This window comes from Dysidea avara, chromosome 13 (genome assembly GCF_963678975.1).
Source record: "Dysidea avara chromosome 13, odDysAvar1.4, whole genome shotgun sequence".
NCBI lineage: Eukaryota > Metazoa > Porifera > Demospongiae > Dictyoceratida > Dysideidae > Dysidea > Dysidea avara.
The window spans coordinates 15,363,286-15,382,886 of record NC_089284.1 but is presented as its reverse complement, the minus strand read 5'-3'; the positions used below and the strand labels follow the sequence as shown (position 1 = coordinate 15,382,886).

Genomic DNA, 19,601 nt, shown 5'->3' with positions numbered 1-19,601 from the left:
GAGCAAGGCTAAAATTTGTTTTATGAGTGAGTTATGATGTCACACTCCCGTATGGCAGCAGTGGCCATTAATGGACTAATAAAGGGTGTATCCATTCACTGGACTGTAATACTGGACTGGTATATTTTTGGTTTTTGCACATTCTGTGGTTAAAATTTATTAAGTCTCACAAGTCAAGGGTCCTGAGGGAGCCTATAGCCCAGTACTAAATGCCAAATATGAGCAGTGGAGTATGCGATAACTGTCTTTTAATATTTTCACTGTGATTTATTATGTCCTACAACACTTATTCCCTGCCCTGGTGTACAGTAATGCTGTAGGGAATGTATATCAGTAATAATTAGCCAGCGATCAACTTGCCAGTTGACAATATCCTTCAAGATATCCGCTCAGGAATTGAGCTAGCATGGACAGACTTGTTTTTAGTGCTGCAGGATGCAATGATTATAATTAAGGTGGCACTGAACTGATTAAGGGTAGCCACACAAAGTTAATTGTACAGCATGTTTGTGGTAATGCGCAAACAAACGCGGAAATTCATAGACCTCAGTGAAGCACCTCAGTTGACTAACAGAACAAGCCCTGTCAGACCGCCCAGCTATTGTTGTTGATACAACTAACATTATTCACGCTTTAAAACTATTAACTTGTCACAACTCTGGATAATTCACCGGCGAATGGCACCAGCTGCCATCACGTGATTACTGTTATACGGACTGCACCCTGATTAGCCACACCATCTCCTTTCTTGCTAAATAACTTCAAAATTATGCACCACAGACCATCAAAATTTGGTATAGGCATTGGGTAAGCGATACTCTACAATAGTACGCTTCGAATTTTCGCGATTCGGGTTTGATGGAGTTGTTAGCCAATGTTGTAGCCCACAGGTGCGCATTTTCACTACTTTCCATGTTGTTATCAGTGAAAAGGAAAGTGTAGAATTGTTCTACAAGGTGAGAAATGGTTGGAACCGAAGTGGCTTAGCGCTAGGTTGTTCATTGGCCAAGTTATTTAAAAAAATGGGGTTAAAACTTCAGAGTTTCATAGGAGAAAAATGAAGACGTGTTATTTCATGAAACTTTGTTTGCTAAACTAAAGCATCACAGGCTATCACAACAGCTTTTAAGGCATAGATTAAGTTGTACACTAGCAAAGTTTTGGGCCACCATAAAATAGCTCATTAAGTGCGTGGGTTGAAACAAATTGTTTTGTGTGGCTGGACTTAATTGGTTCAGCGTCACCTTAAGCACACTCTTAAAAATTTCTAATCGGTAAGCCTTTCTCCAGAAGTAAAGGTCTTGCCATGCAAGACTATACCATATATAGCTTGCTCCTTGAGCTCACACTAAGGATATCTTGTCAACTGGTGAGTTGATCGCTGGTTAACTATTGCTGATATACATTCCCTACAGCATTACTATACACCAGGGTAAGGAATAAGTGTCGTGGGACATAATAAATCACAGCAAAATTATTAAGACAGTTATTGCATACTCCACTGCTCATATTCAGCATTTAGTAGTGGACTGTAGGTTCCCTCAGGACCCTTGGCTTGTGAGCCTTAATAAATTTTAACCACAGAATGTGCGAAAACCAAAATATGCCAGTCCAGTAGTCCAGTCCAGTGAATGGATACACCCAGCTAATAAATGGGCTTCATTTATCCAAACTAATTCACTTATCTGGACACTTTTTATGATTGAAATAACACACAAGTGCTTGGATAATGGAGATCCTACTGTACCACGATATTTCCTTAGCATGCACTATCATAACCCAATTGTAAAAAAGGAGGGAGACTCAAATAAATCAACAAAATGGTATAGATCATACAACAGGATATTATGCAATCCTTACATTAGAGGCAGAGGATGATGCAGTACTAGTGGTAGCTATAGAACCGGTTGATGCTGCTCCAGGCTTGTTAGTACCACAAGCTACACACTTGTCATTACTCGATATGTTGTTTATCATACAAGTGGGACACTCCCATGATCCTGATGGTGGCTTGAACTGTGTTAGCAGTGATGACTGTAACCAAACAACAATGAACACTGAACTTTCACACCAATATTTAATTAATGAATGAATGCTACAAAAAAAAATCTAACTATGCACCAAGTGTCTGTGTGGTCATGTAAGGAAACATCCAGATAGCCACACAACACTAGTTAACATGGCACATACCTCAACTGGCTTATCTTCTTTGGTTTTCTTGTCCTCTGTAACTGGTTTCAGTGGTTTTAGGATATCCAAACAACTTCCTGACTTTAATGGTAGTGGCTTAGGAATACCAATTTCACTATTACTAACATCAGATCTCCTATATGTATAAAATAACAAAAAAGACACATGTACATTGAACAGACCTTGATAGAAGCTGACGAGAGCTAGCAGATGGTAGTGACCTGGCTACAGGTGTACTGAACACTTGAGTTTGTGGTAGTGTTGGAGCAGATGGCTGAGATGAAACTGTCATTGATGAAGTATTGGGAGTGTGTTGCTTGGGTGTGCTGAAGTTGTATTGGACTGGCTGTAAGAGAAAGAGACACCTCAAGTTAAAGAAGCCATGTGTTTGATACATAAAAACAAATTCGTCATAACTACTGATGCCACAGGCTTCAGACACCACTTACAGTCCCTGTGGATCAGATAAGCAGTTGGGTAGAGTGGGAATAAATTTAGTAACTTTAAATAATCCCCTGGTACATGAGTACATAAAACAGGATAGGGAACTAGCGAGATAATTAAAATAGTACATAGGGTAAATCCCAGTGATGATTTGTGGGACAGACATGCAGGGATTCCAACTTTCAACCACTGGTGTTTCTTTATCTTGTAGCTAACCCTGCAGGTCATGTCTAGTCTCACAAGGTCAGATCACTTGTACTCTGTCACAGCATTTAGACAGATGGTTTGAAAAGGTAAGGTGGACATGGTCGGACACAGATGGTCAATACAGACACAAATACACTTTTACAGTTAACACTTATACCTAATCATATAGTATGGTAGTACTGTATAGTAGGGATCACAGAGGTTTATTGCCTTAGAATATCCAGCCTCACTTATCCTTCACAACACCTTAGCAGAACAGATAGGCACAACCAAACCCATAAATGTCTTCAGAATGACCTCAAACCCTTCCAACAAAATCTTATGTTTGTTTTTTACTAAATTTCCTACTAACTAACTAACTAATTGACTGACTGAACAACATTCTAGCAAAGTTTTTGATTACATGTACGAACTATACTCCTTTACATAGTTACATCACAATATAAGGATCACACTATTGTACTGCAATAACACGTATCATGATTATCGTGGCATCGCTAATGCCATTAAATATACAGAATAAAACTGTGATGTATACGTATAGACTCTCCTCACAAACATGGCACAATTCTATTAAAAAGTGGAAGCCGATAATCTAGAGGACATACAAAAACTAAAAACACACAGAACACTAGATCATGTAGAAGATATCATCTTGAGTACTGGATACAAAACCCTCTCATACTATTACATCACCAACTGACTGAGTTACCATATAAGGGAATTTTAAAGTATTGCAATGACATCGGCTATGACTATAAATAAAAGACAGCCAGTTTGTAGTGTATGGCATTGAGACTAGTAGACATGATGAAGCATCTTATCCTACTGTTGCTGTCTGCTGCTGCTTTAGCTAAAGAAGACAAGACACTTGGTACAAGTCAGACCAATCCTGCTGCTTCTTGTCATGAGATATACCAACATAATCCTACTAGTAGGGGGAGTGTTGGACAATACTGGATAAAGACTAGTGAAGGATTGTTTGAGGTCACTTGTAACATGAAGCTAAAGTGTGGTGGTGTTGAAGGAGGATGGATGCAAGTTGTTGATGTAGACATGAATCGAGATGATAGTTGTCCAGGAACATGGCACAAGATCACCGCTCCTAGGAGACTGTGTTTAGGATATGTAGATGGATGTGCTACTGCACATTTTTATGTGAAGGGAGTCAGTTACGAACATGTCTGTGGACAAGCTAAAGCTTATCAAAAGGGATCAACCAATGGATATACAGCAAAAACACAATCCATTGATGGTGCATATGTTGATGGTGTTTCCATCACTTTAGGATCACCACGTAAACATGTGTGGACCTATGCTGCTGGTTTAAGTGATGATGGTGACTACAAAAATGACAATTGTCCATGTGCCACTCATCCTGGTCCCCCTCCACCTGCCTTTGTGGGGAATCATTACTACTGTGAGTCTGGAGATATGGGGACATACGAAGTAGCTGCATACTATCTAACAGACCCTTTGTGGGACGGTATTGATTGTGGTACTGGTAATGGATGTTGTGCTCAAATTGGGATGCCGTGGTTCTATAGGAAACTACCAGTAAGTGTGGATGACAATTTTGAAGTTCGTATCTGTAAAGATGAAATTCATGCTAATGAAGATGTAGCAATTGAAAAGATGGAAATATACATAAAGTAGTAACACTTAAAGACTGATTTACTAAAAGATAATTATAGTCATGTAACTATGCATAGACTGTTTGATGTGTAGTTTTGTAATATGAAATTATTATATTGCCCATCACGTACTTGTTTATTACAATGATAAGATAAATCACAAATGCCAAAGCACGATGATGATGAAGCAGTATTGGTTAGGTAAAGCCCAAAAAGCCTTCAGATTGCTGGACCTGAAATGCTTTCAACAAGTTGCTATGAAAAAAAATTTTTTTTTAAATTACTAAACGGAATTTTCTACTGACTGAGTAACTGACTGATGCCTTCAGACAAACATAACTCAATAACGGCTAGGCTTTATTTTTTCACTGCTCGACATTGCTTCTTCCAGACACATGCCTTTTGGCATATTGCAGTACATACAATGCATTCTTCATGTACTTACCAGTGTCCTCCTTTGTGTCCCATTCATCCTTGCTGACAGCGAAAGGTGTCGATTTGGTGGTAGCATGTGATGGCTTCCCTTCGTAACAGAAATCGTCTGTAATGGCTACTTTGATTGCAGAGATGCTTTTGAAACAGTTCTTGAGTGTAATGGGTTGAACATAGCTGACAATGAAGCATAATGGATACTTCACTTTTCAGATAATAATTGATATAGCTGGGACACGTGGCACCATTTCTTTCTTTTGATGCAGTATATGTGGATTTGCCAGTCATAATAATTATTATTTACAAAAAAAAGTTAACAAACAAGTACACAAAAAATTTGGAATTTTCAACTAGAGTAGGGACCATAGCACATCGATAAAAGTACTGAAACAAGCTGGAGTATTGCATGATATTAAATCACAGTAAAACAATAAGAAGTGTTATATCCCTACTGTGTTCCAAAATTTTTTTTGTCTACTTGTATCATTAAAGTAAAATCCTGTGGTAAAGAAATGGTGCATACAGGACCTTTCAACTTCGCTGTTTACTTTCAATTTCTAACCACATCACTTTCAATTATAATCTGGTGACTTTCACTTCTAACTTCATGAGACTTTCAAAAGACCATCACCAAAAATATTACATTACATGATACGTGTAGCTGCAGCCTTAACAGTTTTCTTCTCTTAATAGTTCTCACCGTTAACTTGGTCATACACCTAAACAGCACATAGATGTTTGGTGTGCAACATTTCAACATTCTGTATAGTGTGCACATGATATCACAGTGGTGGTGTTTGTATTAGCAATGATACTGGAGGAGTGTGCTGGTAGTAGTAGCTATTGGTAGTAGGATAGGTACTGGCATCATTTCAGCTAATCAACTATACTAGATATAGGAAGGAGAATCATTGCATCAGTACATCTCTAATTTGAGATATAAACACATGACGTGATGAGTGGGAAAATTTGTGTACACTATCAAAACATCCTGTAAGCATCGCTATAAATGCAGCATAGTGCTATGTGTGTAATACTTAGTTCTACCTAGTCAGAACAATGGAGAAGTGTCTTATCCTACTGCTGCTGTTTGCTACTGCTTTAGCTGACAACGAAGACAACTTGCTTGGGATGAACAAGGTCAAACCTGCTGCTTCTTGTCATGAGATATACCAGCGTAATCCTACTAGTAGGGGAAGTGTTGGACAATACTGGATAAAGACTAGTGAAGGATTGTTTGAGGTCACTTGTAACATGAAGCTAAAGTGTGGTGGTGTTGAAGGAGGATGGATGCAAGTTGTTGATGTAGACATGAATCGAGATGATAGTTGTCCAGGAAGATGGCACAAGATCACCACTCCCAGGAGACTGTGTTTAGGATATGTAGCTGGGTGTTCTCCTGCACATTTTCATGTGAAGGGAGTTGAATATCAACACGTTTGTGGATAAGTTAAAGCTTATCAGAAGGGAACACCAGATGCTTTTGTATCAAGAAGGCAATCCATTGATGGTGCATATGTTGATGGTATTTCCATCACTTTAGGATCACCACGTAAACATGTGTGGACCTATGCTGCTGGAATGAGTGATGATTACAATTACCCACACTGGAATTGTCCATGTGCCACTCATCCTGGTCCCCCTCCACCTGCCTTTGTGGGGAATCACTACTACTGCAAGGCTGGAGATGTGGGGACATATGAACTTGGTCCATACTACCTATCAGATCCTTTGTGGGATGGTAATGGCTGTGGAAGTGGTAACGGATGTTGTGCTCAAATTGGGATGCCGTGGTTCTACAGGAAACTACCAGTGAGTGTGGATGATGATTTTGAAGCTCGTATCTGTAAGGATGAAGTTTATAGAAATGAAGATGTAGCATTTGAAAAGATGGAAATATACATAAAGTAGCAAAACCCAAAGACTGATTTACAATTATAGTCATGTAGCTATGCATATACTGTTTGATGTCTAGTCTAGTTTTGTATGATGAAATTTTTTATATATATTGCCTATCACGTACTCGTTTATTACGATGATACAATAAAATACCATGACTCATATATCTCAATGTTAAGTCACATTTGGTAATAAATTTTTTGCATGCATATATGCAGTAGTGCAGCACAGCGTAGTCCCTAATGTACATTTCCAACAACAAATAAGTTGTCAGTAAAGAAATAACATATCGTCGAATTGGTAGACATAATTTTCCAGTGAACTTTGTGTACAAAACATAAAGCTCTTATACATGGTAAACGAACTCACTTTTAACTCCTACTTCAGTCATGGTTTGTAGACTGAAGTAGGGATTAAAATGTCCATTAGTATATCTGCAGGTATGGTCAACCTCTCTAGTTTTACTACTTTTAAAAAAATTCTATTGATCTCTAATCCAACTTAAAAATGTCTAATTTTTCCTTCTACTTGTTTGTGTACATATTTATAACATAGTTATAACATAATGAACCTACACATACTGCATCAAAAGAAAAAATGGTCAGTCATACCACAAAATTAATTTTGCGTCTGAACGCACGCCCCAACAATCAATTACTGAAAAGTGCAGTGGCTATTATGCTTTGTCTTCACCCATTACACAGCAATACAAATGAAGAACAGTATGAGAAGAGTTCTACAATCACTATGGAAACAACCACCACAGCCACATGGAAGCCATACCATGCTACTGTGAAATAACACCTTGCGTTATCAGCAAAAAGAACTGGGACACAAAGGAAGACAAAGAAAAATCAGACTTACAGGTATACAAAGATGATGCTCTGAGCTCTAGTTCATTTTTGGAATCCACATAGCGTCAAATTTCCTTAACCAACAAAGACTATTTATTATTTGGCATAAACTATCGTTCTCCAAATAGTAATATCGATAATTTTGTAACACTTTCACACCTCAGATCAAAGGAACCACCTGGGCTACATTTCGTATGTAGCCCAGCTAGCCAGGCTACATACGAAATGTAGACCTGTCTGCTCAGTAACAATAATAATAACAACAGTTGATCCTCCACAGTATTCAGTGAATTTGCTTAGATAAGTGAAACTATAATCATAATTCTATTGAAGTACTCTAATAGAACAAACACTAGTAATGAGATAGTCTAACTAAACAGTCATTTTTACGTACATGGTATATGCTACTAAACAGAGTGTTTGATGTTAACCATTTGCGCGGCCATGCACGTATACAACCTCTATAGATACACATTAGATTTTTGCATTCCTCATAAAACATGGAACTCGTTAGCTCAGCACTTATCTGGGTAAAACCAAGATCAATGCCAATCCGTACCATTAAAAACAATACTTGATTGAAACTATGCAGCAATGCAGCATAATTATGCATAAACTGAGTTGCATTTTATTGTACTACCACACCATCTGTCCACACAAATTGTTCACTATGTAAGAAAAAAGATGATAAGGTTACTGACTGGGATGTCAATTAATGTACACAGCTACTATACTGCACCATTGAATTATAAAGTCCTATGACAAACTTGGACATAAGTGAAGCCTGGAGCCACAGCTAGCTTCGGATCATGCTTGTCCACAGAAAACTTGTTGAAATAGACAATGCAGTAGAAACTAACTAAAAGCACTTTTGGTCACAATGATGGAATTTTGTGGCTTTACACAACAGAATATTGTGTCGGGTATTACTTACAGGATGGTCTATGCATTATTTATCTATAACTGCATCTTCATAATCAAACTCAAACTATAAACAAGTGGTATAGTTATATTGTGAATAACAAAAGTCATACCTCTTTGTTGGCTGATGATTTAGTTGAGGTAGCAATAGACTTGGGTTGTGAGAAGTTATAGGGGGTACTGCTGCTGGGTGTAGACATGTTACTAGGTGTGATTGTGTTGGGTGTACTGGTAACATTACTGGTCTCTGGTTGCTTGCCACTATCACTAACAGATTTGCCATCTTCACTAGTAGTCTGGCAATATGACAATACAGTCAAAAAGACAAAGTTGATGTTACTAATCAAACCTTTTTCTGAAGGAAGGCAGGCATAAATGAGAAAGATGGTAGTTTTCCGCTAGACGATAATTGTAGCGGCACTGCCTTTGGTAGTTCCAACTGATTCTACCAGTGCAAGACACACACGAGAACTCATTTACAGTTTATTAATTATTTTAGGAAAACCATACACAACAGTATAACAGATTTCTTTAATGGATCACTCATGCTCCTTATGGAAAGCAAATTAGAGGGGGGAAACATCACAGCCATCTATAAGAGTACACCAAAATTCACAACCCCCAAAACTTGATACTGTACAATTTAGGTATAAAAACTGCCTAATCAAAAGTGGTGCGCATTACATTTGAGTATTTAAACTTTTATACAGGTACAAGCTTAAAGACATGATAACTAACAATTGGTCCAAACACATCAATTTATAAAAAGTTATTAACATACCACTTGTTCACCATCCTTGTCAGAACGGCTACTGTCGTGCATGGAGAATTTCTTCTCCTTCATTTTTCCTGTGCTCCCAGCCCCACCCACCCACCCAGTTACAAAGCTGTCGCTTGCAGACTTTCCCACATCAGCCATTGGCTTCTCCTTCACCTTAACCAGTTCATTTGTCCATGGCTGCTTGAAAGGTTGAAGGCCACTGTACTGCTGTCCTGCAGGACTTGAAATTGATGTGTTCGATGTGTGTTGGTGTGACCCAGAACTGTGCAGGCTAATTGGTTGGGAGGTTGTTGTAACAGCGATAGGGTTTGGGTAGGTGTGTACATCAGTGGTTAGAGGCGTGGCTGATGGGAGAGTGATGATGTCAGCTCTAGAAGGAGTCACCAGTGGATTGACTGGGGGACCAGCACTTGACTGCTCCTAGTAACATGAATTTGAAAGAAATACATGGGGAGTGCGGGTACTACACCACACAAGTGACACCTACACACACACACACTACACACACACACCACACTATAGTATTTGCAAGTTGAGCTGGATCTTGAAAAACAGCTAAAAAGTAAAAGTGATTTTTTTTTCTTAAGAGAGATAACATTTCAGCCAACCAGATAAGCGGTGACAGCAAAGGTGCCAACAACAGACATGCACCGTTTGGCTCTATTACAAGTTTGGGAAAGCGTTGTAATGGACATTGCACTTTATGGCTTTCCCAAAGGAAATGTATGATATTGTGTCAAAAATTTGAATGAAATGATTTTGAAATATTTTTAGTGCATCAAGCGCTACTACAAATGAGCCAAATTTCAAGATCGTGTGTAATTGCATCCGTGAGTTATTAAATGTTTTGAGGATCCAGCTCAACGTGTACATACTACACACACACACACACCTTGCATGTACGCACGCACCCACTAGGGGTTCATGGCACATATCGATATACCAAAATAATCTATTAGAGCATGCCTGAGAATGTTACAATACACTGTAAATAGGGAAATTTCCCCACTAAATTTAAATAATTTTACTAACAATTTTAAGCTATACCAGGAAAGTTTTACTGTAGATCATCTTGGTAAACCTTAACTGCAAAACTTCTGCCCAGTGAACTTTTTTGTTTTATAGTACCAATCTGTATACTGTCAATTCTAAAAGTTGATTATAAGTTGATAAGAGCAACTAAGCTAATAGAATTGTAAGGACCATCATTTATGATATAATGACCAGTCCTTGTAATCCTGTCAACATGATATTGTGATACTGTATCATATCATTTTACTGGTGGTGATACATGACATGGACTGTATCACAGATCCCTTCCTCCCTCACTCACCCACCCACACAGAGTCTCTTCTAAGTGTATGCTCTATTAGAGTAGTTTAATAATTTGGACTTCTTAGTGCTAAAAATGTGATATCAATAGTAGTGGCAATGCTGGTGGTCATTTTGTTCTAGATATCACTTGTTTTTATACAGTATATATACACCCCACCTTTTCCTACAGACATAATGGGACGTACCTCACAAGCCTGTTATATTATAGTATCACAATCTTTCTATCAAGTGTACCATTTTGTTGTAGTGATCAGTTCATATGAGCCCACCAAACCAATACATGGCTATACACCTCCCTCCCAATTAAAAGAGATTTCATTGATAAATTACGCATGTTATTTCAATGAACATTTGTTTAGGATAAAACAAACGCTAGTGTTCAAACCTGCTGTCTGTCAGGTGAAGAAACTTTGATCCGATGTCTCTTGGCTGCAGGCTACACAAAACAAATCACACACAAATATGAGGTAGGAGAATAGGGAATCAATTAGAATCATACAAATTAAGCCCTCATTACTAGGACCACTATAAATAGGTGGCCTTAGGTCTCATGAAGTACATTCGTTATGTTTGGGACCTAAGAGATTGGTACGTAAGTATCATTTAAAGAGGCACCAGCTGCTAGGCAATATGTTCTCTGTGTGTACTTACCACAACACTCTCCTTAGGGCTCAAGACTGGACTTCTCATGGGAAACCGTTTAGCATTCTGCAGAGTACAAAAAACAACAACAACAAAAAACACAACATATTACAACAAATTTCTACAGACTCAGTACGGTACACAAACACACAACAGACACCTAATCACTACACAGGCTCCTACTACACACATGTACATGTATGCATACGCAAGACATTCACATACATATATATATATGTGCAGAGATAGACAGCTCACTACAATACACTTATACACAGAAAAGTAACATACCGACAGAGGTGTACTGTAACTTTTCAGAGACTGTAAGATTTGTTTTGCAGTTTGGCTAGCTACTACAGTTTGGTGTGCAGCTGGTCGAGCTTGAAGCTGTTGCCTGACTGGAGGAAGCTGTAGAAAAAATATATGCATAACTACACACACAAGGAGGTTCTTAACATTCCTATCTAGATATTTCTGACATGACATTAATAATTCCCTTTCTATTGTACATGTCATAGAAAATTTGGTCTAGCTGAAAGTGGGAGAGATACTCTTACTGCAGGGATAACAGATTGATTAAGAGTGAACAAGTGATTTGTACCAACTACTTAGTTTTTTTTTGGTTTTAGTGTATTATTATAACTTTGTGGGTTAATTTGTGTAAACATAATTATATCCCAGTGCGTGGGAGTGTCAAAATGCCGCACTGGGTGATAACTAACTTATTACCCAGTACGTGGGTTTTCAATTAGTGCATGGGGGCAAGCTTCAAAACCAGCCATGTTACATGAGTAGAGAAAGGCAGGCCAGTAAGATTGATACATTTGCTTAATGTTTAGTAAATTGTGATGCATGTTTGTGCTACTCTGAGTCACTTCGTAACAATGAATGAATTAGAATACAGGAGCTAAAATCAGCATAATGGTGGCTTGTTGGCTATGATTCACACTGGGATATAAACTAGTTATATCTAGAGCTGAGCGATAGTAGAAAATTCACTATCACGATAGATATTGAAGTATTATTCACAATACGATAATATCATGATAATTACACTTTGAATGATCTTCAGTCAAGTTCCAAGTATTCAATGCATGTTAAACATAATTAACACCATCATAGATTATTATTTGCTTGGTTTCTTATAAGTGCATCAATTAGGTAATTAATTGCGTGGGCGGCCGGTATTATACAATTTTTGTTACAGCCTAGCAGCCAAATATTTCCATGATAAAGCAAGCCAAGTAGTTATAAAACAGCTAAGCCAGCTTCTCAAGTAGCATTTTTAGTGGAATTCTAGACCCTTTGCAAAGCGATCTACTAATTGCGTGGGCGGCCGATAAATATACACAGCTTGTTATAGCCTTGCAACTAAACATTTCATGAATAAACAAGCCTGAAGAGTTACAAAACAGTTAAATAAACTTGGTAGCAATGTTTCTAGTAATCTTACAGCAATATCGCGATAGTAAGCTGTAATAATCATATCGCGATAATGATTTTTTGATCGCAAGTATTGAACTATCGATATTATCGCTCAGCCCTAGTTATATCCCAGTACATTCGGGCAATATCTTAGTTATGACACTCGTCCTCGGCTTCGCCTCAGACTCAGGTGATAACTACAATATTGCCCTCATACTGGGATATAACTATAACAAAACCTAGTTGACATTGTCATTGTCAGTACATGGAGATTAGTACATATAGCTGTGTAATTCAATGTGTTCTGTATGGTACGTGTGAAATTGAGCAGTATAGGGTAATTAATTACAGATGATATATGTTGTCAACAAATAACTACCACATACCTCTGGTGTAGTTTCCTGATTACCAACACTGCGTCTTCTTTTTGTTGTTCTTAACTTGACCTACAAAAGAAAATTATAAAACCTTTTACGCATTCAGCGACACACTGAGTTGACAAATACAGACACATGCACAAACGTACTGTGCAACACACACACTCGCACGCACGCACGCACGCACGCACGCACGCACACACACACAAACTACCTGAGAAGAAGCACCACCAAATGTTGTACGACCTGAGTAGTAAGGTGATCGAAGAGGTCCTTGCCCAAATGGAATATTATACTGTAAAGAACAAGGATTTGAAGACAGATCAATGCTGAAAGACTACAGTCTCAAGCATCAAAATAAAAGGCACACACACACACACACCATTTACAATCAGTAAAAACACAAAACATACAGCCTACATTCCCAACATCGCCATAGCTACCTAACTTTTAAAAAAAGAAACCATGTAAGACTTTGTGCACATGGCAATTGCTGTACCACAACACTTACTCTTCCTGGTGATATCAAACTGGAAGTGTTCAAACCTGGAGTGGCCCTTGTCACCTTGACACCAGAGGACTGGTTATCACAAGTGGGTGAGTCTGCAAAGACAGAGACCAAGTGGTAACACACAATTAATGGAGCATAGCCAAGTTATATTTGAAGGATACCCATAAATTGTGACCAGTACATTAAACACAGCATATATACTCAAGAGGAAGTACACATGAAGCCAAGAATATTGAATGATGTAGTGGCTAGCAGGGATGTGCCCCCACTGTGGTGGAGACCAGCCACATATAATAAAATAGCCGCCATTACCACTTACCAACCACTACAGATTCACAACTACTTACGCAAGTTAAGACCCCCACACATTTTATCCAAAATCTCCTGGACATAACCCCCCATTTCTTTTAGTCACCACCTGGGCACATCCCTGGGTTAGTGAATACAACTAGGATTGATTTACAAGCTGTAACTACTATTCCATTAAATCATAATATATAAAGGATATCACCAGACCATCCACAAGAAAACTAGTGACATTCAAAATCAATGCCTTGAAAATCAACAGTAACTTTTTACATCTAGAATCTACATTGATAACAACTAGGCATTAGAGGATATGCTTACATGTCTGTGCTATTATGTCAGAAAATCATGAGCTACAAGACAGCTGAACACAAGACATGCTCTACTGTAGGTGTGCAACAATTAGAGTAAAACATACTAACAACAGCAGAGAATTAAAACTAGCCAATACCACCAACACTTATACATACACCACATCATTTAAACTAGTACACCACTGACCTGGTGGTGTTAACATACTGCCATGTTGATGTACCCGTACAGTGGGTGAAGTTGATGTAGGTCCCTCTTCTACCCTAGTGGTACGTTCTTGTTGGTCTGAACTACTTTGTACAGTTTCAGTCTTTCTTGTAACATCTTTTCTCTCTACTTGTACTGGCGAGACTTCAAGATTGTGATCAGTTCCTAGTTTCTTCACAGGTGTACTACTGTGCTGAGGTGAGCTAACTGAAGTAGTGGGAATAAATAATTTAGTGTTGTGCTGTAGTGTATTCGTTGACGACTGCGATGAAGATTGTGTACCACTATCAGTCGTAGGTCTCAACACAGTATCTGCGTCATTCTGGAAAGCCCAAGATGGGCCTGTTTCCATATCCTCATTTAAAACAATCAGATTCCTTTTCCAAGCAGTGCTACCACTCACCAGTGCCTGCTGCTCTCTGGATGATGCTAGTTGTCTGCTACTGCTGTCTGTTCTTGAGTGTTGATGGCTGGACATTAGTGCTGCATTCTCTTCAATAGTCATGCCACTCTCTGCTGCATCACCACCATCTTCTGTCCCACTAAACCAGTAGGATGGGGTAAAGAAATCCTTCACTTTCTCCAAAACACTCTGTATAAAAATGAACTCCAAATATAATACCCCTGCTAATTGTGTAAAACACATTTATTACATACACTTACATGTGCGTGTCCGTTACACACACTACAACACACACATATCACCGGCAGTAGTTGCAAAATCCACCCAGCACGCCGGGGTACCTGTACACTACTCTGGGCACTGGAGTATGTGCAGGCAAATCCTCAGGAATAACACTGTAACTTACAGAAGGATCAGTGTCCAAATCTCACAAATAGAGAGGCATTTCCTTCCATAGTTCACACCAGGCCACCATTATACAGCTGGGTTGACTGGAGTGTGTGCGCAGCATGCACAAACATTGTCTTCATAAGGTGGGACTTAATTAGAGGAAGTGAACTCCATGTTTTAAAAACTATTGTGCATCGGTATTTTAAGTGATACATTAACAACACATTACATACATTAATGGTTTCTTCATTACAGTACGCAAGGTGACATGAAAGCAAGGTGATATCTTATGATGAAGTTACACAATAATGAATTGTAGAAACATGCATAATACTAACTATCGACCTTAAAAATTCTTTATAGCAAAACAAAATGGATAAAAAATAAAGAGAAATGAAGACTTATGAAGTGAATGAGTATTTTGAGTACAGTGAAGTTAACAGACCTAGACCTACAGGACTACAAACAAACCTTAATAATGAGATGGCCTCATTGCTGAAGTCATGAAGTACATCTTAGCTGTGTGCAGGAACTACTAGTGGTGGCCTTATTAAAGAGGTGGTTACTAAATACGGTCCCATTAAACTTTGTTAATAGGGGACCAAATAGCTGGCCATGTTATTGAGGTCACGGAGTACACCTTAGCCACCTGGTAAAAGTGGCCACTATTTAAGAGTTAGGTTTCACTGTATTTGTTTCAGCCTTAGTGGATACAATGTTCAATCAACTGTAATGCTAAGCTCATACCTTTCATGTACAAGTAATCTCGATAACAGACCACCTCATTATTGAACCCAGTCCCATAGGCATTCCTATTAATGGGAATTCATGTATTGAACATGTTTACAGTATTAAGTAACCCTTTGTTATACCGAAAAGCCACTTAAGTGGCTCTGAACGCATGCCTATTGAAATCCATCCATAGCACCTTTGATCCGGGGGCTACAGAGCTGAAACCACTGTCATTTATTCAGGGGGCCCAGGCGTTTCGAACAGCGTATCATTTGAAGCCAAGAAAAGCAACCAGGGAAACCACCACTGCTTGGAATACACACAAGAAGTATAAAACACACGTACTGGTTACAAACCTGTGAAAAATCGGCCATAACTTTTGTCTTGGTGGTGATACGCCATTGGAATAAAGATTAAAAGACTCCTCACGTGATGACGAGTCGACTGATATACAGTATGACGTCATCACACATAGCAACAAGATGGTGGCTCAGTTTTTATTTTCGTGTGACGAAGAAGAAACAGTCTGAGACAAGCCAAGTTCCTTTGCTTCGCAGCGTGAGTTGTGTGTGTGTTACTGTGAAACTTTTTAGATGCCTGAGTAGGGTAAAGAGAGATCTTTTCAATGGTATACTGTTGAGCGTTAATTGAAAAATGGCTTTGACACGTTTCACGCATAGAACACACAAGCTGTTATTGTTTTGTCTCTTGTGGTTTTATAAAAATAATTCAGGTAACAAAAGGTTAATTAATTAAGTAATATAATTACCTATAAATATAATGAGGTAGTAATGTGTTAGTGTAAATAGTATTAGGTAACAAAGTTGTTGTAGTGTATGCACTTTATTATCTTTACAATGTAATGAAGTAACACTGTATTCAAGCATCATTACTTATCATTAATGAGTCATACGTAAATTATATAAGTTCAACACTGCCAGTTAGCTTACTTTAATGAAAATCCCAGCAAACATTTTGCTGCGCTTAGCATCAAAATATTACGATTGAAAATATTAGAAATATGATATAATAATGAAACTGAAATTAATGAGCTTCCAGATCTAGCAGACAGAAACGTAGACTGGTACAAATCAAACAGTGCACAACACAGACTTTTAGTGGATGTTTTCCCATAATAATGCTAAAGAAAAGGTTATGTTATGCTACTTCTGGGAGTATCTTTGCAGGGAATGCCTTCCGTGTACCCGTGTCTCTGACAAAAATTGGTAATCTAAGTTGATGCTGTGTTACTTCTAAAAGCAGGTGCCATGCATAGCTGGAATTGGGTTTTTGCTTTGTAATAATGCAATTATACCAATTATACCAAATTAATGGTTTTTTTTAATTTTGCAATTAGTGAATTACAGTATTTCATAATTTCTAATTACATTTCTATATTTATATACATTGCTAAGAACTATTCAAACAAACCGCTATAAAAGTTGAAGAGATACACTTTTCCTAGTTGCCTACAAGGTGTGCTAAGGTGCTTTTTAAATATCTGAAGAGCCCAATGAGAAGGTAATTCATGAAGTTTGTAGAGGGTCGCTACACCGGACCCTGTATTTCAAACCGACAAAAAAGAAACCGTCAAGCTTAGCTATACTGAAGTTTAAATACAGGCTTCATTTAGTGTTAATTCTCATAGGCTGACTGTTTTTACCACTAAACAAGGATCTGCTCATGTAGGTGTGTATGAACAAACATACGTAGATAAGTACACACACAAGTTTTTTTTTACTATAGGGAATTAAGCAACTATTTAGTGAATAAGCAATTAACGGTTTTAGCCAAATACTTATTTACATGCAAATTATTTAGTTACTGCATTTTGTAATTCATAAATTGTTTTCGTAATAATCACATTCTATTAAGGAATTTTTCTACCATGCCTTTTTACTTAAAATTCTTTAGACAAAGCCTCAACACATGAAGGGGACTATTCCTGGTGTGGAGCCTACGACACCTGCTCTGCTGTTTCCTTGGTTGGTGAAACCCATTGTTTACCAAGCTTGTAGAGTCACTATACCAGCAAAAAGAAACTTCCTCAGAGCAAAGTTGAATAATTTTACAGAAGTTTATTACACAAGACTTCTTTCATTATCACATGCTGGGTACTATTACCATGTAATCGGTTTGCTCACGTAGAGTTGTACAAATTTAAAAACATAAGTAGATAGGTACGTACGCACATGCACACACACACACACACCAGGAAACTAGGCATGCACCTCATAGACCAACAGACCTAACTGAAGCAAAACAAAGGCAAGACCTTACCCAATGTGTTTCTATCAATTGCTGCTTTCTACAATGATAAATTCCAAGCAATTTTTTAAAGTTACTATCACAAGAAGTCTTGCCTTTACAGGTGTCAGAGTTTGAAGTGATCAAGTACAATTTTCTGGCACTTGATGTTTCTAGCTACAAATTAGAGCAGTTATGTCCAGCACACTAGTCTCTTGTGCTGGGGGTGGAGCACATACCAAATAGTCTATATCAGAACAGTATGACAAAGAGTATTAACGGTAACTATTAATTTAAGGTGGCGGTTAAAATGAAACCACCGACAGAATTCTTATTAAAGCCCACCATTAACCATGCCTTTTACTTTCGACACAAATCGTCTCACATTTAACAGTATGACTAGTACACACTAACACTAATTCACCTTCCTTGCGTACGGCTTTCCACTTCTTCTTTTACGGTAGCCTTTCTCCTTGAATCGAGACGACATTTTCGTGAGAATAAATTGAGAATTCAAATACAAATAGTCGATTACAAAGTAGTATTACAACAAAATCAAAGGTTTACTTCCTGAATTCTGATCCATCAAAGCCCGACTGAATTCAGTTAAATACGAAAGTTACCAAACTGGGTTTGATTCGCTGCAAATAATACAAATAAAAATAATCACTCTATTTTACTGTAGTTGCTAAGATTTGTAACAAGCGAATAGTCCACTGATGTAGTCCCAAACTAATGTTACAATTTTCAAACTCCGCAACACGTGTCTCCTGAATTTTCGTTGATCGCGTGATCTAACCACCGCGCCAAACTTTGATTCTGGCTATACGCGTGACCTCTCCGGATATTCACGGACATTTGAATGAACTGGATCCTCAGAAAGTAAAAGTGTCAACAACCGATCAACAACAGACATTATACAAGTTCATGCAGGAAAGATGGATGCTGCACCTTTATGGTTTCCTCAGAGGAAATGTATCGACTATGGCACAGCCTGTTCAGTAACTAGCTATTTAAAAATTTCAAAAGGAAGTAAGAGTTGATATAATATACATGCTACAAAAAGTAAGGAAACAAGCTCAAAAATATTCACAGTTGAAATAAGAAATGATCCAGCAGTAAAAAGTAAGGAAACAAGATTAGACGATTACTTGCTAAAATGAGACACACTTTAATGCCTACTTTTGGCGAGCATCTTGAAATGAGACCATCAAATTAGCCAAAAGTAGGAATTAAAGTGGTTAGCAAGTAGTTGTCTAATCTTGTTTCCTTACTTTTCAGCTGTAACATTTTTGAGTTTGTTTCCTTACTGTTTGTAGCATGTATATTATATCAACCCCTACTTCCTTTTG

At 38.0% G+C, this 19,601-nt stretch overlaps 1 protein-coding gene across 3 annotated transcripts in view; it reads right to left on the bottom strand.

Moving 5' to 3' along the window:
- LOC136242421 (nuclear pore complex protein Nup153-like) overlaps positions 1–19,040 on the bottom strand; it is a 28,582-nt gene extending 9,542 nt beyond the window's left edge. For all 3 annotated transcript variants that reach the window (XM_066033839.1, XM_066033841.1, XM_066033840.1), the window contains exons 1-14: positions 18,674–19,040; positions 14,460–15,069; positions 13,653–13,744; positions 13,356–13,436; positions 13,151–13,210; positions 11,631–11,747; positions 11,349–11,405; positions 11,083–11,133; positions 9,363–9,782; positions 8,931–9,026; positions 8,695–8,877; positions 2,373–2,536; positions 2,191–2,326; positions 1,861–2,034 (exon numbers count right to left, since the gene is read on the bottom strand). In XM_066033839.1, coding sequence (XP_065889911.1) covers positions 1,861–2,034; positions 2,191–2,326; positions 2,373–2,536; positions 8,695–8,877; positions 8,931–9,026; positions 9,363–9,782; positions 11,083–11,133; positions 11,349–11,405; positions 11,631–11,747; positions 13,151–13,210; positions 13,356–13,436; positions 13,653–13,744; positions 14,460–15,069; positions 18,674–18,739 — 2,307 coding nt within the window. In that variant the 5' untranslated portion in view covers positions 18,740–19,040. The remainder of the gene's footprint in view (positions 1–1,860; positions 2,035–2,190; positions 2,327–2,372; positions 2,537–8,694; positions 8,878–8,930; positions 9,027–9,362; positions 9,783–11,082; positions 11,134–11,348; positions 11,406–11,630; positions 11,748–13,150; positions 13,211–13,355; positions 13,437–13,652; positions 13,745–14,459; positions 15,070–18,673) is intronic.
- Positions 19,041–19,601: the final 561 nt, after the last annotated feature.